General features: G+C 43.0%; 1 protein-coding gene across 1 annotated transcript in view; it reads left to right on the top strand.

Annotated features, from left to right (window-relative positions):
- Positions 1–24,650, top strand: part of RSL1D1 (ribosomal L1 domain containing 1) — a 72,517-nt gene that overhangs the window by 18,932 nt on the left and 28,935 nt on the right. The window contains exon 4 of the mRNA XM_089667374.1: positions 8,846–8,962. Within this exon, the coding sequence (XP_089523500.1) occupies positions 8,846–8,962 (117 nt within the window). The remainder of the gene's footprint in view (positions 1–8,845; positions 8,963–24,650) is intronic.

Here is a 24,650-nt window from a genome sequence, read left to right as displayed (position 1 = left end):
ATCCCCAGTGACACCAATACAGTGATTAGTGCAAAAAAAAAAAAAATACTGACACTGTGCTAATGGCACTGGGGAGGGAGGGGTTAACGTGAAGTCAATCAAAGGGTTAACTGTGTGAGGGGAGTGTTTCACTGTAAGCACACTGATCCAGAAGGCTGTGCTCAGCGATCTGGACCAGTGTGCTGAAACTGACAGGGAGGAGAAATGCAGTGTAAACAATACAGCTTTCTTCTCCATCAGCGCTTGCCGGTAATCGCCGGGCTCCGGCGGGTAATCACCGACCAGGACACGGTAATTGACTCCCGCGATCGGCGGTCTGGGTATGGTGGTCGCTACTGGAAATGCAAAATCATTTGTGTATATATAGGTGATTTTGCGCAGCGGTGCCAACCTGCCGCAGTAAATGTACTGTGGCTGGTCAGCAAGTGGTTAAAGTGTTTTTTTTTTTATATGATTTATTTATTTTTAAATGGGCAGCTTAGTTTATGTGGTTATACACAGTTATTATTTATTTGATAACGGCATTTATCACTTGTTTATATATTCAGCGCAGTTGTTGGTAGCATACCTTCATTACTTTCATAGAAATGTATAAACCCCAAAAATGTTTGTTCTCAATAAACAATATGCGTAATTGTCCAAACACGATAATAACCGTCCCCAAATACTATCCAATCTTCATGTGATAAATGACATCCAATTTTTTCTGTTTTTTGCCTTATTTCACCACTTGAAAAAACACAGTTGTGACCACCACCATCAAACAACCCCCCAGGCGTCTTCTCACCTCACTCTATCATGTAAGATATAAAGTGAAGAACACAGTGCAGACCTCAAACCACTCATTTTATTAAAAATACCCACATATACACTCATATTCTGGCAGAGACTCCTCAAGATTCACCGTTGAAGGAAATTACTTCCTGCTTCCTTTATGGCTGTTACTCTGGTCTTTCATGGATATGTGCTACCCCCATAGCATCCCCCATGTACTCAAAAATGAAGACACTCTTTTGTAGAAGGCCCTTTCTTACTCTTTCACCCCCAGAATGTAGGGCCGTCCTACCTGGATGTGCAGACCGGTTTGCCTGTGGAGGTCTCCTAGCGCTGTGGTGGCACGGTCTCCATGTGCTCTCCCCCTCCCATTTGTTTTTTTGGCCCCCAGCTGGGGATATTTTTAGGCTATAGCTGGGGATGTTTTTAGGCTGTTCTTTGTTTCCTGGTCTTTAGACTGTGTAGAGGTGCCCAAAGGGATTGAGTTTCGCCCAGCCCTGGAGCTCAAGGCTTTGGATGCCTCTATGCAGATCCCACAGTTCAAAATGGACTCTATGTGCTCTGTAGTTGCCGCTCTTCATCCAGGCATTTTCCTGGCCTCCATAGACTTCCAGGACTCCTCTGCGCATTGCCATCTGTGTGAGGCACAAGCTGTTTTTTTATGAATGTACTCGGGGGCATGCATTATCAGTTTGTTGCGCTTCCCTTTGGACTGGCCTTCGCTGTCCAGGTATTTACCAAGGTTTTGCCCCTGCTTCCTGTCTTGCTGAAACAACAGGGGAACACTTTGTTACCTGGCAGATTTGCTCCTGTGTGCGGAGCTTTGCTCAGCCTTAAAGGACAATATCGAGGTTACCATATGCTCCTTGCAGAACTTCACTTGTTCTTGACCCTTGAGAAGTCTGCCTTGCCTCCATCCACATTTTTTTAGTAATTTGACCTGGCTCTCAATTTGAAGCAGGCCAAGGTGTTTTCTTCTGCCAAACTCCAGAAGCTCTAACCTGTCACCCAGTGGCTTTTGTCCCTCAAGCGGCCCTCCCTATAGTTTGCCTGCAGGCTCAGGGTCTGATGGTGGCTACTTTCAAAACAGTTCCATATGCCCAGTTTCATATGAGTGCTCTGCAGTAAAAAATTCCTGTCCAAGTGGGTCAGGGTACCTTCTTCCTGGGACAACCAGATTCATTTGGAATGGTTAATGAGGGTCTCTGTCCCCTAGTGGTTATGGTTTCCATCGTTGCAGGCCAGGTAGTACTTTCTTTCTCCTCGCTGGACAGTAGTCGTGGCAGATGCCAGCTAGTCGGGCTAAGAAAAAGTTTTGGACTCAAATTTGGCTCAAGGTCACTGGACAACAAAGCTCAACTGAGCATCAACGTCCTGGAGATTCAAACTATCACATTGTTCCTGCAGCATTGGACAGGTCCCCTCAGGGAGATCCCAGTTGGGATCTATTTTAGACTAAATAAATATAAGTGGCGCCAGAACAATAATAATAATAATTACAAACAATTTCTATGTCAAAATCTAGGCAAAATCTGCCCTATAATAAGGTGCATATAAATAAATACAATTTTTCAGACTGCGCTAGTAAAAAAAATTATAATAAAATAAATGTCCATGAACAAATAAATCTAAATCATATTAATATAAAAAATCATGTAAAGTCTCAAAAAACATATATATAAAGTGATAATGATGAAATAAATTCAAACGAAATCCACCACCGAATAAACTGAATAAACTCACCAGAGCAATATGCTGATCATATTATAAACCAGCATAAATGCTTTTCTGCTCTGGGAGCAATGATCTGTAGACAGTTGGGACAAAGCTTTGGCTTGGAAAAAACGATCTACACTACCCCTGGCGCAATACTCTACAGGAGACTCTGTGACTATAACAATGACCCAAAACATACGGCCAAGGCAACAAAGGAGTGGTTCAAGAAGAAGCACATTAAAGGTCCTAGAGTGGCCTAGCTAGTCTCCAGACCTTAATCCAATTGAAAATATGTGGAGGGAGCTGAACGTTCGAGTTGCCAAACATCAGCCACCAAACCTTAATGACTTGGAGAGGATCTGCCAAGAGGAGTGGGCCAAAATCCCTCTTGAGATGTTTGCAAATCTGGTGGCCAACAACAGGAAACGTCTGACCTCTGTGATTGCCAACAAGGGATTTGCCACCAAGTGCGAAGTCATGTTTTGTGAAGGGGATCAAATACTTATTTCCCTCATGAACATGCAAATCAGTGCATAATCTGTTAGACATGCATTTCTTTTGAATTTTGTGTTGCTATTCTGTCTCTCAGTGTTACAATACACCTACCATTCGATTTTTAGATCATTTTTGTGAGTGGGCAAACATTCAAAATCAGCAGGGGATCAAATACTTTGTCCCCTGCAAAGGGAAATGTTTAAAGAGATGCAGATCCTACAATTTTTCTCATTAGAGCCCTGCAGGTGTAACAGCTGATTGATAATTATAAAACCCCTCCCATACAGATTCACTCTGCACATGGACACAGACAAGCAAACAGCTACTACTTCAGAATAACCAAAGGTAGGAATTTGCAACACAGTTTATTAAAATCCTTGCAATGTACATAGATCACCCAGAGGAGAATGTTTTTTTTCTCAACAAAAGTGGAGTTACTCTTTAAGCTTAAGAGTTTACCCCTTCATGGCTAGGCCATTTTTTGCTGTTTGGCACTGCGCTATTTTAACTGGCAATTGCTTGGTCATGTAAAACTGTACACAAATGAGATTTCTAATATTTTATTCACACAAATAGAGCTTTCTTTTGGTGGTAGTTGGTCACCACTGGGTTTTGTTTAATTGTATAAAAGCCTAAAAATTGTGGGAAATTTTTTTTTATTTATTTTTTCTTATAAAACATACCAATAAAAAAATTTTAAAAAATCCAATTTCTTCATAAATTTTGGCCAAAATGTATGCCGCTACATGTCTGAGTAAAAAAAATCCCAATACAAGTTAGAGTCTACAAATTGGAGTATACTGGAATTTGTATTTCTATTAGAGCCAGTTCACATTACATGCATTTCAGTGTGTCTTTTCTCTGCATCCAAAGCTCACAGAAATTAGGTTATATGGTTGTCAATGTCAGAATTCACATCAGTGCTTGTAGTTCCAGTCGCAGAAAGAAAAGTAGAACAGGTTGCATTTTTCCTGCCCTAAAATGTACTGGAACATGGTAAAACGCACGTGTCCCTATTTAACCACTTGCCTACCAGGCACTTATACCCCCTTATTTACCAGGCCAATTTTCAGCTTTCAGCGCTGCCACACTTTGATTGACAATTGCGCGGTCATGCAACATTGTACCCATATGAAATTTTGATCATTTTTTTCTCACAAATAGAGCTTTCTTTTGGTGGTATTTAATCGCCACTGGGCGCTTTACTTTTTGCGCTATAAATAAAAAAAGTGCAAAAAATTTGGAAAAAAAAAAGTTTCTTTGTTTCTATTATAAAATTTTTCAAACAGGTATTTTTTCTCCTTCACTGATGTGCGTTGATGAGGCAGCACTGATGGGCACTGATAGGCAGCACTAAAGGGCACTGATAGGCAGTACTAATGAGGTGGCACGGATAGGCGGCACTAATATGCAGCACTGATAGGCGGCACTGATAGGTGACACTGATGATGGGTACTGATAGACGGCACTGACTGGCATCACTGCTGGGCACTGACTGGCACGACCCCTGGGCACTGACTGGTGGCACTGACTGGCTGCACTGGTGGGCAGCACAAGTGGGTGGCACAGGTGGGTGGCACTGCTGGGCACAGGTAGGTGGCACTTCTGGGCACAGGTGTGTGACACTGCAGAGTGGCACAGGTGGGTGCACTGCTGGGCACAGGTGGGTGCACTGCTGGGCACAGGTGGGTGCACTGCTGGGCACAGGTGGGTGCACTGCTGGGCACAGGTGGGCGCACTGCTGGGCACCGATCATCAGGGCACTGATCATCAGTGCCCTGATGATCGGTGCCGATCCCCGCTCTGACAACTGCCGGTTCTCGGCAGTACTTTCCTCACGATCTGACAGCGTGAGGAAAGTGCAGCCGAGAATCGGCACTTGCATTTCCCTCTGATCAGCGTGTCATTGGACACCGCTGATCACGTGGTAAAAGGCCGCTGTGATTGGCCTTTTACCACATCACGTGATCAGCTGTGTCCGTAGGACACTGCGATCACGGAGATCGCCGGGTGCGCGCCCCCTGGGGCGCGCAGGAGAGCGTGTTCTGGGAGGACATCATATGACGTCCACTCAGAACTGGCCGGCCGCAGTGTAGCCGTCATTCGGCTATCTGCGGTCGGCAACTAGTTAAAGTTGAAGAAAAAGAGAGGGGAAAAAATGAACTGGGAAGCATAAAAAACACACCGGAACGTGTCAAACGTGTCAACCAGCCCTCATGTTCGTAATGGCACTACAATCCTGTCCACATGTCTGATTCATCAAAATGCATTTTTGTTCACACCTTTTCAGCATTATCCTTTGCACCTTATAAGCCCTCCCCCCCCTTATGTGGGTTCTCTGTGAGGGCCAGTTGACACCATGGCCAAATATGAATCACACAGGAACGTGCTGTGCATTCTCGTGCAATTCACATGTGTTTCTTTACGGTGCGATTTCAGGCATTTCATTTTCAATGGACTAAAATCACCTACACCAAAAGTAGTGCATACACTGCTTTGTAAAATGCACTGCAACCGGATCACATGGTACAGACGTACCAAACGATCAGATGCGGGCAAACAGTGTCTTTGTGACCTGCGCTTAGGGTGCTGTTGACTTTCCATTGATATCTGCTGCAGCTCACAAATGGAGTGTGTTTTGCATCTGTTGTGAATCACACAGACTTGAAAAGCAGACCTGAAAATCAAGGAGCCCTCCAAACAAGATTAGAGACAAAATTGTTTAAGTGTAAATTAAGGTTGGGTTTAACAAAAAAACTTTGAACATCCCACTGAGTACTGATAATTCTGTTAAACCAATATGGCACCTTTACTAACATGACAAGAGAAGGCTGTGATAATTGTGCGCACAGATGACAACCATATTTTGTATCAGACCCTGCAAATACCATTTTCTCTCCCCCTCCAGTCCCCCTCCCCTTGCAGGAATGACGTCTGTGTGTGTGTGCTGGGGTCACAAGTGCATAAGGCACAGCTGGATATCTTCATGGTTGTAACCCCAATTCGCCTTGTTCCATGATGTCTGGTTCACCCTTTCATCTGGCCGGGTCGTAAAGCTATAACTCAGTCCTTCACTTGACATGAAACCTTATCTCAGAGTGGCTGTAAAAATTACATCCCACTTGAATCACTTTTTCATCCAAATTCATAAATCCCGACAGGAACAAGGCCCATTTAAAACAAAGCATATATTCAGATAGGTCATTTTAACACGAGTCACCTGACACCTTACACCCCTATGTGGCGCCTACACGAGAGTAGAAAGCAATATGTTTTTATCTGGAACGGTAAGATATGTCATATTTGGTGTCTGGACGTTCAGAATATGATTCTGCATATTATTCTACCAGTGGATAGGATGCTACATGTACCTATGGAAGGTTATTGACCATGGTATAAACTTGGGAGGGATTTGAGTCACAGCCTGGGTCTCCGCCTAACACCCCTCCCCAAATGAGGCGATTGGCCCTTGGCTTGAGTGGATACCCCGTGCTGGGACACTAGAAAAGGCTGTCATGCCTGGAGAGAGGGAAGAAGAGATTATCCCTTTTAACATCAGGAACCAACTTTGGGAGAAAAGGTACCCTTTTGTTAAGGACACTTGAGCTCTGCTTAAACCAAGGACTTCTGCAGGTATCCTATTTTTTGAAACTTCTTTCTTTATCTCTCTGTTGTGTTTTTGCTCTATTTATATATATATTTGTTACATCTTTTTCTGTAAATATTTTTATTGTACCATTTTGACCTTTTTAGTAATAAATCCTATTTTCTGAAAAGTTTTGAACTGTTTCTAAAACTTTTTAATGCAAACTAAGAATCCCTGTCTCTGAAGAGTGCTACCCTGTGTTTTAACCCTCTGCATACATCTGTCTGCGGTGGCAGTGTGTATAAAGACGCTTATTCAAACATCATAATGTTACTGCTAAGATTTGTGAGTTTCCTCCTTCTCTGTAAAAAGGTGGTGGTGGCAGTGTGAAGGGTTAATTGCGTAATTAACCTGACCCAGTAACAATCGCTCTCAGGCTGCTGGCACATAGATTGTGGTCCAGAGAGCTAGAAAATCTGTGCAGGGCGCAGCTGAGAGTGGCATTGTTACGCAAGTGGCAGCGCGGTCTTAGATTGGCTGGTCCTTCGGTCACAAGTTGGTGAGAACGGCTGGGGTCTGACGCCGCGCCCGTCACAAAGGCCACCCACCAAAATTCACAGACCAGGTAAGAGGGGACATTTCCTCCTAATGGCATTAATGGTGGTTGTGGTCTGGTTTCCAATGTGAGAATGTGCTGATCTCACAGCTCCCACCAGCACTCGGCTTAACGTAGGCAAAGGAGGCTTTGCTTGGCGTGAAATGGCTCTTTATCCACTCCCTTTATATTTGAACACCTCAGTGTGCTATCCTGCACTAGTATGCATTCACCCAAACCATGACAAAGAAAGAGGATCCTGCAGCACTGGACAAGCTACCTCAAAATGGTGTGAGACCTTTGCCCCCATGCTCCTAAAGATGCTACCAACAAGTTGGAGAGATTCATACACTTAGTAGCCAAGGAGATGGTTTCACAACCCAGTACAGCAAAGCTTGTAATTCCTCTCTGTGTACTCTCACTAACGAATTCCAACACCTTAGAGAAGATGTCCCCATTATGCGACAAGACATGCAAAAAGTGGAAAAACGGTCCTGAGGTTGCCTACATGTATTGAGAGGCATGCAGGAGGGGGGTGGGTGGATCAATGGGTGCCCTCCCAGAACTAGCCGAATGTTCTAGCAGTCGTTCGGCTATAGTGCGGTCAGCAACTAGATAACTGGGAATGGGCTGAAAAAAATCCCAGGCGCCAGGACACCATTTCTAGTCACCATGGCGACCTGGAGCCTGGGATATTTCAAGCCCTCCCCTATCTCTCTCTCCCCCCTCCCCTATCTCTCTCTCCCCCCTCCCCTATCTCTCTCTCCCCCCTCCCCTATCTCTCCCCCCCTCCCCTATCTCTCTCCCCTCCCCCAAATCTCTCTCCCCTCCCCCCCATCTCTCTCCCCTCCCCCCCCCATCTCTCCCCCCCTCCCCTATCTCTCCCCCCCCCTCCCCTATCTCTCCCCCCCCCTCCCCTATCTCTCCCCCCCCCCTCCCCTATCTCCCCCCCCTCCCCTATCTCCCCCCCCCCTCCCCTATCTCTCCCCTATCTCCCCCCCCCTCCCCTATCTCCCCCCCCTCCCCTATCTCCCCCCCTCCCCTATCTCCCCCCCTCCCCTATCTCTCCCCCCTCCCCTATCTCTCTCCCCCCTCCCCTATCTCTCTCCCCCTCCCCTATCTCTCCCCCCCCCCCTCCTCTCCCCTATCCCCCCCCCCCCCCCTCCTCTCCCCTATCCCCCTCCTCTCCCCTATCCCCCTCCTCTACCTCTCCCCCTCTTCTCTCTCCCCCCTTTCCCCCCTCTCTCCCCTCCGCCCTCTCCCCCCCCCCACCCTCCCCTCTCTCTCTCCCCCCTCCCCTCTCTCTCTCCCCCCTCCCCTCTCTCTCTCCCCCCTCCCCTCTCTCTCTCCCCCCTCCCCTCTCTCTCTCCCCCCTCCACTCTCTCTCTCCCCCCTCCACTCTCTCTCCCCCCTCTCTCTCCCCCCCTCCTTAGGCTTTAAGATTTGTTTTAACCTTAGGTGTGAAGGGGTTAAGGTACTTAGACATAACCAATCACTTAACCCTTTTAGTGTGGGGGCAGCCCCACTGCAGGATAGAATTTTTGGTTTCCCCGGAGATGGGCTTCACTTAACCAGGTTGCTAACTCCAATTTTAGGTTTGATGGCTTCGCCAACTGTGTTTGCTTATGACTGGTGTGTCATTTTAGTTGAAGCTGACCTTTTTTCCACATTATTTTCAGAATTGGAACAACATTAAGGTCCTGCACCTAAAAACACAGACATCCGTGGCACTGCCTATTTACAATTCCCCTGCTGACAATCTGAAAAAACTAGATTCAACTCGTATGGGCCATAATGTAAGTCATTTATCTATTACTTAACACTTCATAACGTTGTTAATGAGGGTGTCAGCAGGACATGATTTTGGGTGCTGTTCGGTGAATTGGGACAGGATGTCACTGTCTTAATGTTTATTTTGAGTGAAAGCACAAGTTGAACAGCTGACTGGACATTGTAAAATGTATTAGTACATTTTCCTATATACTCTGTGTCAGCAGTATTACATTAATTTCCAGTGTTGGATGTAATTTCTTTTTTTTCAATAGTTTTTATGGAAGTTTTTCAGTTTATCGAAAGAATAAACTGTTGCAAATGGCACTATAAGGTAATGGAGTAGTGCATTATCTAGATACATAACCAGAGAGAAAACATCTGGTAAAAAATAAATAAATAAATAATGAAATCATACTCCATACTTAGACCATTAGGTGCATTGTATCAGATTAAGTAAAATTGTCCAGCAGTATATGCCCCTGGGGTAATCGCCTTGTCAGTTATTTTTAGAATCTGTTATGTAGATCCATTTGTAATTTAAGACATGCATTGTATGTAGTAAACTTTAATTGCGTACATTATACATAACTAGACTTATGCAGGCCATAGATGGGGAGAAAAACGGCCGATTTTTCGTCCGAAAATAAAACCGGCCGATTATCTTATCGTTAGTGGACGATTTTGTCGGCCGTTTTTCGTGTATTTTGGACTTTCAGATTATCGGTGATGTTGGAAAATTTTCGAAAAACGCCCGACTTTATCCTCATTGATGGTCAAAAACGAACGATCGTTTTCCGAAAAAGGATCACAAAGGCCACAAAATGACATCATTTCCCGTTATAGGTTACTCATTAATCGGCCGATTTTCGTAATAATTGGTGGTCAGGTAAGTTTTTTAGACCGACCGATAGTTCGTTAATCGGCCGAAAATCTGCCGTTTTTCTCCCCATCTATAGCCTGCATTAGTCTTTGCATACAATTACCATTTAGATTATAACTTATTAACAGACAAGCACGTGTGCCACGTGTACACACACATGTTCTTTAATGGCATTACAATCTTCAATATTGAGCTGGCCCACTCTCTGCAGCTACAGTGAAGGAAATAAGTATTTGATCCCCTGCTGATTTTGAATGTTTGCCCACTCACAAAGAACGCGTGTAATTTTGTGTCACGGAATCACGTGTATGTCAATTATTTCAATTTTTATCCCCGCATTTCGGGTCACGTTAAGCAGTCTATTCTTCTTCCTTGTTATTTTTGTTTATAGGCTGCGGCTTATAAACACGTCTCCATATACAAAGATTCTATTAGTGTTACTTAGCCACTAATTTTTCACTTTATCCCCAATTAGGGTTCATTGCTACATGGTCCACATTTTTTCTTTTATTAGTCATTTATCTGTTGAATTTGGATGTTGTATTTACAGTTATGTTGTGATAAACTAGCTTTGTGGTTTTTCTCCTTTTTTTTTTTTACTTATGAGCACTATAAGTGTTTTTTCGGGTAGTTTTTCTTGGCAATTACCAGTTTGGCACGGAATATACCTGTAGGTATACTTTTCACATCACTAGTCATTTTGTGCAATTTAGCACAGTAGTGGTGGGATTGTTTTTTATCACTTATTTGACACTAAGGATTGTCACTTATAAATCACAGATTTAGGGTGTACTTAGGGTACACCTTAGATATATTTTGGGGGTTTCACCATCATATATGATTTTGCATTTTCATGTGTATTCTATTCTATATATTTTTTTAGATATTTTGATATTCATTAGTCACCTATTTAAAGTGCATTTAGGTTACACCCTAGATCTAGTACTTTGGGTGTTATATGATTTTCATGTGTATTCTATTCTATATTAATTTTAAGATTTATATGCTCTTTCTGTGAAATTTTCTGCTTATTTTTACTTTAAAGGATTAATTAGCGCAGCACCAAATTACTATATTTCAATACTGTCCATTGTGGTATGTGGTAGGGTGTTAGAGGCTATATTTAGAGATTGACATTCTGAGCGCGGGAGGATTATATAAATATAATGTAAATACGGAGTTCCAGAAATATTTTACAGGTCCAGCAATATGTTTTTAATAAGACTTTCTCGGTGTAAGACAGTGGAAAGTCTGCATAACCATATTAAGAGCTCTATTCCAACATTGAATCAAGAATTCCTCCTGTAATTTTTTTCCCAAGTAAGAGTCTGAATAGGTGTGGTTTCAGGTTTACTGCATAACAGAAATTTGTGAAACCATGAAATGCCCCTTTTTTTCTGATTTGGAAGAGTAGTAAGACCATATGTCATCATTAACTGTGACTTGGGTGGCTGGGAACTTATAATGAAAATGTCTAATTTGGATCACCTCATAAGGGGATGGCGTTTTGGGGATTGGGGAGAAGTGTACATCTCGGACCCAACAACATGCAGAGAAGGATGGAATAAGGAATTCGTAGGCCAGCAGTAGAATGTCTAAAGCCTTCAAATGGCTCTGGAGGTTATAAGTGCCACACCGTGGTCCAGGCTTCGAGTGAGGCTTTTAGAGGCACAACTTCTGGGATATGTACCTTCTGGTCAGTCGTCCTGGTGGGAAGTGATGGGAAATTTTGATCAGAAAGGAGAATTTTTCAATGGCTACCTATCGCCTAGTAGAGGGAGATTCAAACCATGCCTGCATGTAGTCCAATGTAACTATCTTGTGGTACAGTTGGAAATCTAGGAGTCCCACCTTGAAGTCTGTGTTTACAAATTATACTTTGGGCTGTCCTGGATTTCCCACCTTTCCATCTGTATTTGATTCATCACGTGTAGCGTATGGAAAAATATATGGGATATAGCAATGGGGAGGGTCCTGAAATATATAGAATATTTTAGATAACAGTAGTATTTTGAATACTTCTATACACCCTAACCACAAAACCTCAAATTTTTGATGAGCAAAACAATCCTGTTTTATAGTCTGCAGCAGAGGGATAAAGTTGGTGTCACATAATTTAGGTAGGAGAGAAGTGAGTTTGATACCCAGGTAGGAAATATATTTAGAATCCCATACATAGGGAAATTCTCTTTTTAGAGAAGTAAGCATAGATTTTCCTATACCTATAGGGAGGATGAAGGATTTGGATAGGTTCACTCTATATTGGAACACTTGGTGAAATCTACAGTATCTCACAGAAGTGAGTACACCCCTCACATTTTTGTAAACATTTTATTATCTTTTCATGTGACAACACTGAATAAATGATACTTTGCTAGAATGTAAAGTAGTGAGTGAACAGCTTGTATAACAGTGTAAATATGCTGTCCCCTCAAAACAACTCAACGCACAGCCATTAATGTCTAAACCGCTGGCAACAAAAGTGAGTACACCCCTAAGTGAAGATGTAATTGGGCCCAATTAGCCATTTTCCCTCCTCGGTGTCACGTGACTCGTTAGTGTTACAAGGTCTCAGGTGTGAATGGGGAGCAGGTGTGTTAAATTTGGTGTTCTCGTTCTCACTCTATCATACTGGTCACTGGAAGTTCAACATGGCACCTCATGGCAAAGAACTCTCTGAGGACCTGAAAAAAAAAATTGTTGCTCTACATAAAGATGGCCTAGGCTATAAGAAGATTGCCAAGATCCTGAAACTGAGCTGCTGCACGGTGACCAAGACCATACAGCGGTTTAACAGGACAGGTTCCACTCAGAACAGGCCTCGTCATGGTCGACCAAAGAAGTTGCGTGCACATGCTCAGCATTATATCCAGAGGTTGTCTTTGGGAAATAAACATATGAGTGCTGCCAGCATTGCTGCAAAGGTTGAAGGGGTGAAGAGTCAGTCTGTCAGTGCTTAGACCATACGCCGCACACTGCATCAAATTGGTCTGCATGGCTGTCATCCCAGAAGGAAGCCTCTTATAAAGATGGTGCATAAGAAATCCCGGAAACCGTTTGCTGAAGACAAGCAGACTAAGGACATGGATTACTGGAACCATGTCCTGTGGTCTGATGAGACCAAGTGTTATGATCCGCCAGGTGGTGCCTCAGGCTGCCAACTGACAGACCTACTCAGAGCGTGGGGTCTAAGCCCGGGCTGTGCTTTCACCAGAGCCCCTGATGGTGGGGATGGACTTGAAACAGTCCCGGGCCAGGTCACGACCTCCGAGCAGGCCCACCAGTGGCTGAGGAGACCTTTGGGGACAGGTACCGGGAGAGCCAGATATGAAGAGGATGGCGGCCCCAGCAGGGTAGTAACGGATCGTGGGCCCGTGAGGGTAAGCGGGGTACAGAATCGGTAGGCGAAGAGTAGTCGGGTCACACGCAGGGTCAGCAGGGAAGTCAATCCGTAGAATGGTCAGGGCAATCCGGGTCAAACGCAGGAGCAGGCAGAGTAGTCAGGACAATCCGGGTCAATCACAGGAGCAGGCAGAATAGTCAGGGCAATCCAGGTCAATCACAGGGGCAGGCAGCGTAGTCAGGGTCACTAGACAGGTGCAGGAACTCGGGATCACAGGAAGACCTTGCGGCAATCTGTGACAGTGCAGGGCATCTTTAAATAGTGCGCCCTGCACTGTCATTGGCCGGCTAGGACGCGCCCCCGGCTGTCATTGGGCGCCTGAGGCGCGCCCCCGGCACCTACTGCGCATGCGCGGCGTCCTGTCAGCCGCGGCTCGCCGGGACCTAGTGCCTGTGTCCCGGCGCGATCTGCCGCCAATGCGCATGCGCGGGGGACAGAGCCGCGATCGAGGAGCACGGAGCCGCGATCCCTGACACCAAGATAAACATATTTGGTTCAGATGGTGTCAGGCGTGTGTGGCGGTAACCAGGTGAGGAGTACAAAGACAAGTGAGTCTTGCCTACAGTCAAACATGGAGGTGGGATTGTCATGGTCTAGGGCTGCATGAGTGTTGCTAGCACTGGGGAGCTACAGTTCATTGAGGGAACCATGAATGCCAACATGTACTGTGACATACTGAAGCAGAGTATGATCTCCTCCCTTCGGAGACTGGGCCTCGGGCCAGTATTCCAAGATCACAACCCCAAACACACCTCCTAGACGACCACTGCCTTGCTAAAGAAGCTGAGGGTAAAGGTGATGGACTGGCCAAGCATGTCTCCAGACCTAAACCCTATTGAGCATCTGTTGGGCATCCTCTAACAGAAGGTGTTATGGACCACCTGGTGTACTCTAGCAGTCCACAGGACAGGATTCCCCAGGGCGCGGAGTCTAAGCCCCAGTCCGCTTGTTCACCTGAGCCCCTGATGGTGGGGATGGGCTTGGAGCGGACAGTGACCAGGTTGCGGCCCCTGAGTACACCCACCTGAGGTAGAGGAATCGCCAGAGGTAATGACAGGTGGAGAGCCTGGTGTGAAGAGGCAGACAGGTCTGGAGAATAGCAACTAATCCGTGTGGGTTGGATGGATGGCTGAGCAATAACGTGGTCAGCCGGGCCGGGTCGGTAACGGGCGGACAGCGTGGTACAAGACAGCAGGCACAGAGGAATCCGGGTCTGGTAACAGAAGTTCAGATCAGAAGGGATATCCAGAAGAGTAGTCAAACGAGCCAGAGGGTCAGGGCAGGAGAATATCAGCAAGGTCAGGTTCAAGCAAAGGTCAGGAATCAACTCACAGATCACAGGAACAAGATCAGACCATATGGCAACTTGTCTGTGCAGGGCTGGTTTAAGTAGCCCGCCCTGCGCCTGACAGGCGCAGCCTAGGTCCTAGTGCCTGCCCAGCGCCATCATAGGTGACTGGTGCGCCTGGGTCCTAGTGCCCTGCTTCCTGCATGTCTTGAAAGACACCTACGCATGTGCAGACCCATGCATCGCGATGGTCCCTGACAGAAGGTGGAGGAGCGCAAGGTCTCTAACATCCACCAGCTCTGTGATTTTGTCATGGAGGAGTGGACTCCAGTGGCAACCAGTGAAGCTCTGGTGAACTTCATGCCCAAGAGGGTTAAGGCAGTACTGGAAAATAATGGTGACCACACAAAGTATTGACACTTTGGGCCCAATTTGGACATTTTCACTTAGGGGTGCACTCACTTTTGTTGCCAGTGGTTATGTAAAGTGTAATTTCTTCAGTGTTGTCACATGAAAAGATATATTTACAAAAATGTGAAGGGTGTACTCACTTCTGTGAGATACTGTATTTACAGCTGCCCGTCTCGAACTGATGAATAGATGGAAAGTAGCAGACACGTTATCTGAAGTAATTTCAAGTGTTCACTCCCAATGCTCCTATGATAATTTTTTTGCAATACGCAAGCAAAAAAATTATAATGTTTGAGAAAGAATGGGATATATGGTTGTCAGGCTATGGCCTTAAGAATGTAATAGGATGAACAGATGGAAATACTATTGCTGATTTGGAAGTTATAGCATCCATGCATACAATTAGTTTTGCTATACCTGTTGGAAGGTATTACTAGACCTACTAGACAGCAGGCTGCCGTTTAATACTTAATGTTTGGTACTACAAATTTTTTTTTCTTTCTCGTTCTCTACTTTTCTCCTTTGGAGATAACCTTTGTTCTGTTAAATATGTTTTATTTTATATGTGATGCACCTAGTTTTAAGGATGGAAATTTTACAGGATATTTATGCCTTCACCCCATTGTATTTTTGGGTTAGGGTATTTTTCAAATGTTGTAAGTGGAAAGTTTAATTGATGTATTGCTCAACCTTGGATCCTTTCTTCTGTTTGTACTTTTGTTACTAAAATTCGTAAAAATCATTGAAATTAGGACCGGTTTATTGATACAGGTGAGATGTTTACAGGTCCATTTTTGGGGTTTTGCGTGGAATGAGTCAGATGTATATATATAAAATTTTATTTATTTTTTTTTGTGATTACATATTTTAAAGGATCAATTTACCTGTGCATGTAATAAATGTTAATGAATTTAGTATCTCTTATTTATGTTTATGGAGTATGATATAGAGAACAACTGGGGCTTTTGATACATTGGGGCCACACATTTCAGAAAATGTCAAAAACAAAAGTTCTGTACTAATAGATTTTTGAAGCACCCACTCATCGATGTATAAAAACTAGGGATGCACCGAAATTTTGGCCACCGAAACATATCGGCAGAAAATAAAAATTTAGCCGATACAGAGGACTGTGTGCATTGCAGATTTGAGGGGGTGGCAGCGGAGAAAGGCAGGAGAGGAGGAGTGTTACAGTGACTGGCTGTCACTATTTGTTAGTGCCGGTTTTTAAATGTAATTAGCAGCTTTTTTTTTTTTTTCTTCACTATAGCTCAGAGAATCATCTGTCACTTTCCTCCAGCTGAAAGAAACAAAGTTTCCTTTTAATTTATTTCCCCTAGTTAAAAGAAACAATGTTTCCTTTTAGTTTCTTTCCTGAGATAAAAGAAACAAAGTTTCCTTTAGCTCCGGAGAAAGTGGCAGCTAATTCTATGAGCTATAGTGAAGAAGAAAAAAAGCCGCAATTGCATTTAAAAATCAGCACCAACATATAGTGACAGCCAGTGAAGGAGCCTCTCTGTATACACTGATCCCTCACTGTATACACTGCTCCTCCCCTGCCCTCTCCACTGCTGCTCTCCCCCCCCCCCCCCCCCCATAAAAAGGACCTGTCACTCATATGCTATCACATAGGGGACTATTGGTCCCCTATGTGATAGCAATAAAATCATAATGTTTAAAAGAAATATATATATATATATAAATAAATATGAAAGTAGAAAATAATACAAAAAAAATTGGAGCCTCCCCACCCCCACAAACGATGACAGTTCAGTTTTTGGCCACACGCATTCTGAATTTTCGGTATCGGTTTCGGCACCAGAATTTTCATTTCGGTGCACCACTAATAAAAACTATTTCTTATTAATGTACACTATTTTCACACTAAACCCCTTAATTCATTTATAGATTTATGTGTAGATAGATAAATCGGCCTCATCCAGAAGGGTTATGTTGCACTCCCAGATCAAATAAAAATATGGTTTTATCATGTTGCTGATGTACTGTAGCACATACAGTATGAGACCAAAAACGGCCATAAAGGCTAACATATGTTGGCTGGGGATGAGACTAGCCCAAATTTCCAATGAATTTCCCAGAATCATGTTCTGCTTTTTCAGGAGGCTGGATAGGAATTGTACAATATGTATGTTGAAGATAATGGGGTATTAAAAATCACAGTTATGCTACAATGGCTACTGGGTGGATGCCAAGGAAAACCACGCAAAACACAGGACAGAAAAAGAAAAGACATCATAAAGAGGGGCATTGCTGATGTATTAATGGACTACAATATCTATGGGGCATGTCCGTTTTTTTTTAAATTCAGAATCCTCTGTCTATCACAGGGAACATGTGGTGCTGGCAAACTAATTAAAAGCTGTCGCACTCCACTATGAAATCTCACCCCTTCTGAAAGTAAGCCCACATCATATACACGGTGGCTGTATCCTCCTGGTTTACACAGGGGCCCCATGGTGGTAATGGTGGTGTACTCCCTCAAGTAAACGCAGGTACATTGGTAAATTCCCTGAATTGTGCCAGTGTATGCCTGTGAATTTATAGGATATTGTGTGCAGCAAGGATGGATATACACACAGTGGGTAAAGTAAGGTGTTGAACCATTTTTCTCAGTAAATATATTTCTAAAGTTGCTGTTGACATGAAATTTTCAATACGTCTGTAATAACCCAAGCAAATCCATACATACAAAGAGACCAAAACAAAAAAGTTCAGAAATGTAAGTTATGTGTAATAAAATGGAATGACACAGAGAAAAAATATTGACCGCGCTAACTTAAATTTATTTAATACTTGGTACAAAATCCTTTGTTGGTAATGACAGCTTCAAGACACATCCTGTATGGAGAAACTTGTCACATGCATTTCTCTGGTGTAATTTTAGCCCATCCTTCCACACAGTCTTCAAATCTTGAAGGTTCCGTGAGGCTCTATGAACTCTGATCTTTAGTTCTTTAACCACTTGCCGACCAGCCACTGTAAAAATACGGTGGCAGGGCGGCACGGTTGCGTAAAACCACATTTTAAAACGTGGTTTTGCTAAACAGATAGGGGGCGCGCGCCTCCACCCTATCTGTCCCGCCGATCACGGTCGCGGGTGTCAGTCGCCGGGTCACGGCCGGTCTTTACCTGCTGTGTCCCGGCGATTAGCGTCATTCACTGACAGAGAGCACGGCTGCAGTGTTTACACTGCACCTCTGCTTTCTGTCAGCTCCTGACATGCTGATCAGGAGAGTTTATCTCTCCGGATCAGCTTGTTCCCGTGCAGTACACACCCCTGCCCCCTAGTAAAACACTCCCCTCACCCAGTTAACCCTTTCATTGCATAAAAAAGTTAACCCTTCCTCCCCAGTGCCATTAGTACAGTGTCAGTGGTTTTTTGTTTGTTTTTTTCTGTCAGTTCCCGCCAGTGACCCCAAGTTAGTTCCCCCCAGTGTCAGAATGTCCGCCGCAGTCCTGCCATAAGTCGCTGATCGCCGCCATTATTAGTATAAAAAAAATATTTAAATCCCAGTATCTTTCCCGCCATTTGTAAACGCTATAACTTTCACGGAAACCAATTAATTTACACATATTGGGTTTTTTTTTTAGCAAAGGCAAGTCGCAGAATGCATTTTGGTCGAAATTTATGACGACATTTGATTTTTTTATTTTTTTTACTGGACATGTTTTATAGCAAAAAGTCCAAAATATTGATATTTTTTTTCCTCAAAATTGTCAGCCTTTTTTTTTTATTTATAGCGCAAAAAATAAAAAACCGCACAGGCGATCAAACACCACCGAAAGAAAGCTCAATTTGTGGGAAAAAAAGGACGTAAATTTAATTTGGGTGCAGTGTTTCATGACCGCGCAATTGTCAGTTAAAGTAACGCAGCGCCGTAACACAAACCGCTTCTGTAACCACGTCCTGACCACCCTATAGCAGAAATACTGCTACAGGGCGGCATGGGAGCGCAAATATATACATGATTTGCGCTCCCATGGTTTTCACACCCCTTTCAGATAGCGTCAGATTGCCCATCAGTACACCAGTCATCACATTTAACCCCTTGATTGCCAGGAACACGCTCATGCACAATAATCCTCCATTGCTAGTATAGCGTCTGAACGGATCGATATCTTTGATCAGGTCAGCACTATACCAGCGTTCACATTAATATAGCGTCCCCAAAAACGCAGCATTCGCAGGATTAGCCCCGGCACCTGCCAGCACCTGCGTTTAGTCCCTACGCTTAACCCCCCCCCCCCTTCTCCCCCAGCAAGTGCAGTGTCAGTAGGCCCCTGTCCCTTGATACATTGCACACAAAACCGCAGTGTTCGCAGAATCAGGCCTGATCTCTGTTAGCACTTGTCAGTAAATTTTGATGACTCTCATATGCAGCAGAATGCCAGTACTAGTGCCATGCTACCTTTTGGTGAACTGGCGATTACCAGCGGTCTAGTACATCTTAGTCTTTCACATATCTCTTCGATTGTAAGCTCCCAGGATCAGGCCCTCCTAACCCTCTTGTATTGAACTGTATTGTTCTGTTTTTGTCTCCCGTTATATTGTAAAGCGCTGAGCAAACTGTTGGCGCTATAAAAAATCCTGTATAATAATAATACCAGCACTGCAGTATGACTTGGTGACGTGGTGAGTCCCATAAATCCAGTACAAGCTGGTGCGGTGGCGAGCACAAGTATTGTCCCGCAGCCACCAAGAATTCGTACACAGGCCCATAGAGCTCCTAGTATCTTTCCAGATGTGCTTGTAAATCCCGATTGGCAGCCCACAAATTCTGTAGCACCCGTAATTCCCCCATTCACTGCCCAACCTAGATTTCAGGTGAAAATAGCAAATTTAACGACTCCCCTTGATTTTTGGAGCAGTTTTTCACAGAATATCTGTATGCGTTGATTGTGGATCAAAGCAATTTATATGCACAACATTTTATCACCGCCAACCAAAATTCAAACCTTCAATCAAAAAGCTCCTATACAGCCACAAAACACTACTTCCTCCCTTCGGATGAGGTCCGGGGGTGACGGGGCACGTTGGGGGGGTGGCGTCATCACGCGCGCGCGCTGACCGGGGGTGTCGCCGCGGCCATTTTGTCGGTTGGAAACAAACGTTTTTTCAACCAGAGATTGAAAAGTGCAGTACAGAGAGCTGGATAACGTGTTTTTACATGTAAGTGTGGAATAAAATTTATATCTTTTTATGTAATCTGCCTGATTGAGCCTTCTCTTTGTCCATATGAGGAATACCCCGGGATAAGAGTGATGGAGAAATGCCTTTCCTATCTAACAGTATATGCCTGAATATATCATAAGAGGGTAATGGTATTTAGCATCTACTTTGGCTGGAGTATTAAGGATATTGGCACCTAGTATCACTATTCACCTGAGATTGGAGTGATCACGATTTCTCACGTTCATTTTGATCTATTGATTTTTCACTATTTTTGATGTGATTTGAGTTTTGCACAGTGTGAAGCATATATATATGTCTATGTCTGAGGATATTACACTATGATATTTTTCTTTCACTTTGAGGATAACAAGGCATTTTTGGGGAATCGTTTTGCTTCACTGAACACATAAAGAACTTTTTTTGGGACTTTTTTTGGACATTTATTTATCTATTATATATCTTGTTGGAGATTGGGACACTTATTATTATTATTATTTTTTGGAGATTTGGACACTTATATATATTTTTATTTTACTTATGTTATTGTATTATTTTGATTGCTATATTTGATGATTTTGGATTATATATTGGAGGGGGGGTTTACTATTATTTTAGTTTAGATTTGATCATCACCTTTTGGAATATGTGGGTTTATTGAATTTTTGAGATAGATTGGGCGTATTGGGAAGTTTATCACAAAAAGTACAAATAATAAAATTCAAACCTTGCCAGGCAAGGCGCATGGAAACTCAATACGGTTTTCAAATTTACATTTTTTTGGGGCCCAACCCTCAACATGGGCATTACTAAAAGAAATTAATTCCATTTGTATTGGTCCACAGACCCAATTCATCAAATGCCGTGTTCTCTGCTGCCATGGCCAGACATGGATATGAGAGTATAATGTATTTTATGCATTTCAACGACAATATACTCTGTCATCTTCGGGGTGACCCTGAATTTGACCGGCTCCACAAAATTCAGCCCCTCGCAAATCACCTTAACCAAAAATTTGCAGATGTCTATACTCCCCTGCAAAACATCTGCATTGATGAGTCCCTCATTAATTTTTCTGGCCGCCTTGCATTCAAACAATTTCTCCCCAGCAAGCGTGCTAGATATGGGGTCAAGATGTAAAGACCTGTCAGAGGACAACAGGCTATACTTATAATTTCGGATTTACGAGGGAAAAGGTCACGTGGAGCCCCCCGGATGCCCAGACTACATGGGGAGCAGTGGCAAGATAGTTTGGGACTTGGTGTCATCCTTTTTCCATATGGGGTACCACTTATACATGGACAATTTTTATTCAAGCGTGCCACTATTTAGACATTTGTACAATCTTGGAACTGGCGCATGTGGCAAAGTGTGACCTAATGTGTGCCCACCATTAGAAGTGGGTGGATGCAGGGCAGTATATTCTAATGGTGGGCATACCACACACTTTTTCTGGCAGAAATTTCATCTCTTTTTTTCATTCAACCCACAGGCTGCATACAAAAAAAGAACATCGCATATACACCCAACAAGGATCAGCGACGTACGGGTACATCACTGTACTTTGAATGGTTATACCAGGGTGATTCCTACAGCTGCAGGCATCATCCTCGTATCGTTTTTTTTCAGCTGGCGATCGGCTTTCATGTAAAAGCAATCCTAGTGGCTAATTAGCTGCAGGATGGCTTTTACAAGCAGCCGGAGATGATGCCCCCCGCTGCCTTCCACGGTCTTCTCGGGCAGTCTTGTGCCATCAGGGGAACCTGAGAATGCAGCCGGTGTTTCTGCCAGCTGACCATAGAGCTGATTGGAGACCAAAGTGGTGCCAATCATCTCTATAGTCTAAGAATTCGGAAGCTACAAACATTTCATCACTTCAGTTTCGCAGGATATAAACCGCCATTTGTAAATTTGGAAAGCATCTGATCACACCAATTTTGGTTTGATTAGATAATGTAAGGGCAGAGGAGATATCTAGAGTCTGATAGACCCCAGATTTCTCAAAAAAGAATATATGACAATGCCCATTGAAGTTATATGGGATATTTGCATTCCCTGTGATAGCATTAAAAGTGATAAAAAAAAAAAAGAACAGTGTAAAAAGTAATTTAAAAAATCGAAATGACTAAAAAAAAAAAAAACCTCGCCCCTCCAATGCACGCACACCTGTGTGCACAAGCATTGACCCTGTGGCGGTATGTAAACAGCGGATGCACCATACATGTGAGGTATCGCCGTGAACGTCAGATCAAGGGCAGTAATTCTAACACTAGACCTCCTCTGTAAATCTAAAATGGTAGCTTTTAAAGGCTTTTAAAGTGTTGCCTATGGATATTAAATATGTATGCAGTTTGTTGCCATTTCACGGGGAGAATTTATTTTTTTACCACAAGTTTTTGGAAAATGACAAAAAAAATTTTTTTTTTTTTACACAAAATTGTCACTTAAAGGATTTACTGGTCACACATGCCATGGGTATATGTGGAATTACTCCCCAAAATACATTCTGCTACTTCTCCCGAGTATGGGGGTACCACATGTGAGATACGTTTTGGCAGTCTAGCCAAGTACAGGACCCCAAAATCCAATAAGCACCTTCAGGCTTTTAAAGGGCTTTATTTCCTCATTACACTTCCTGACTACCTATCACAGTTTCGGAGGCCCTGAATTGCCAGGAAAGCACCAAACCCCCCCCCCCCCCAATGACCCCTTTTTGGAAAGTAGACACCCCAAGGAATATGATAAGAAGCATGGTATTTTGCAGATCTCATTTGTTGCCACAAGTTTCTGGAAAATGAAGAAGAAAAAAAACAAAAAAATTTTTTCCAGAAACTTTTGGGAAAAAAATTTTTTTTCCATGGACTCAATATGCCTCTCAGCAGACAGCTTAGGGTGTCTACTTTCTGAAAAGGGGTCATTTGGGGGTGTTTGTACTATCCTGGTATTTTAACACCTCAAGAAATGTGATGAGCAGTCAGAAAGTAAAAGCTGTGTAAATTCCATTATCTGTATCATAGTTTGTAGACGCTATAACTTTCACACAAAGCAATAAATATACACTTACTGGGATTTTTTAACCAAAAACATGTAGCAGAATACATTTTGGCCTAAATGTATGACAAAATGTTAGTTTGTTTGGATATTTGTTATGACCGAAATGAGAAAATATTTTTTTTTTTTAATTTCTTCAAAAATCTTTTTGTTTATAGTGCCAAAAATAAGAAGTGCACAGGTGATCAAATACCACCAAAAGAAAGCTCTATTTGTGTGAAAACAAGGACATAAATTTCATTTATGTACCATATTGCATGACCGCGCAATTATCCGTTAAACTCGCACAGAGCTGTATAGCAAAAAAAGGTGTAAATTTCAATATCTATACCATAGTTTGTAAACGTTATAGCTTTCACACAAAGCAATATACACTTATTGGGATTTTTTTTTACCAAAAACATGTAGCAGAATACATTTTGGCCTAAATTTATAACTAACGTTGAGTTTACTATATATTTTTTAGAGCTGAAAGTAAAAAATATTTTTTCTTCAAACATTTCTGTCTTTTTTTGTTTATAGCGTGAAAAATAAAAAGCGCACAGGTGATCAAATACCACTGAAAGAAAGCTCTATTTCTGTGAAAAAAGGACATAAATTTCATTTGGGTGCAGCATTGTATGACCGTGCAATTATCAGTTGAATTAGTGCAGGGCCGAGTAGCAAAAAGAGGCCTGGTCATTAAGGGGGGTAAATCCTCAGGTGTGCAAGTGGTTAAATAGATTTTCTGTTGGATTCAAGTCAGGTGATTGGCTGGGCCATTCTAGCAGTTTTTTTTTCTTTCTTTCTTTGAAACCAGTTGAGAGTTTCCTTGGCTTTGTGTTTGGGATCATTGTCTTGCTGAAATGTCCACTCTCATTTCATTTTCATCAATCTAGTAGATGGCAGCAGATATTTATCAAGAATGTCTTGGTACATTTTTTCCATTCATCCTTCAATGAAATGAAGTTTGCCATTCCTGTATGCTGAAAAACATCCCCACACCATGGAGTTCCCATCTCCAAACGTCACTGTTGATATATTTTTGGGGTGATGTGCAGTGCCATTTGACCTCCAAACATGGTGTGTGTTATGGCATCCAGAGAATTCAATTTTGGTCTCATCTGACCAGACTATATTCTCGCAGTATTTCACAGACTTGTCTAAATTTTGTTCAGCAAACTTTAAACGAGCTTCAGAATGCTTTTTCTTCAGAAATGGAGTCTTGGTGGTGAGCTTGCATACAGGCGATGGCGGTTGAGTGCATTACTTATGGTTTTCTTTGAAACAATTGTACCTGCTAATTTCAAGTCTTTCTGAAGCTCTACACAAATGGTCCTTGGCTCTTGAACAACTCTTCTGATGATTCTTTTCACTCCTCTGCACATCAGTATGTTTTGCAACAATAAGGTTGTGAAGGTCCTGAGAGAGCTCTTTGCTTTTACTCATCATGAGATGTTTTTTGTTACCTTGGTAATGACACCTTTTTATAGGCCATCAGTTAAGAC

Source organism: Staurois parvus, unplaced genomic scaffold, assembly GCF_062004578.1.
Source record: "Staurois parvus isolate SC_StPar_1 unplaced genomic scaffold, SC_StPar_1.0 ptg003225l, whole genome shotgun sequence".
NCBI classification, from domain to species: Eukaryota; Metazoa; Chordata; class Amphibia; order Anura; family Ranidae; genus Staurois; species Staurois parvus.
Note: the sequence above shows the minus strand (reverse complement) of the source record. Positions and strands in the feature narration are given on the sequence as shown.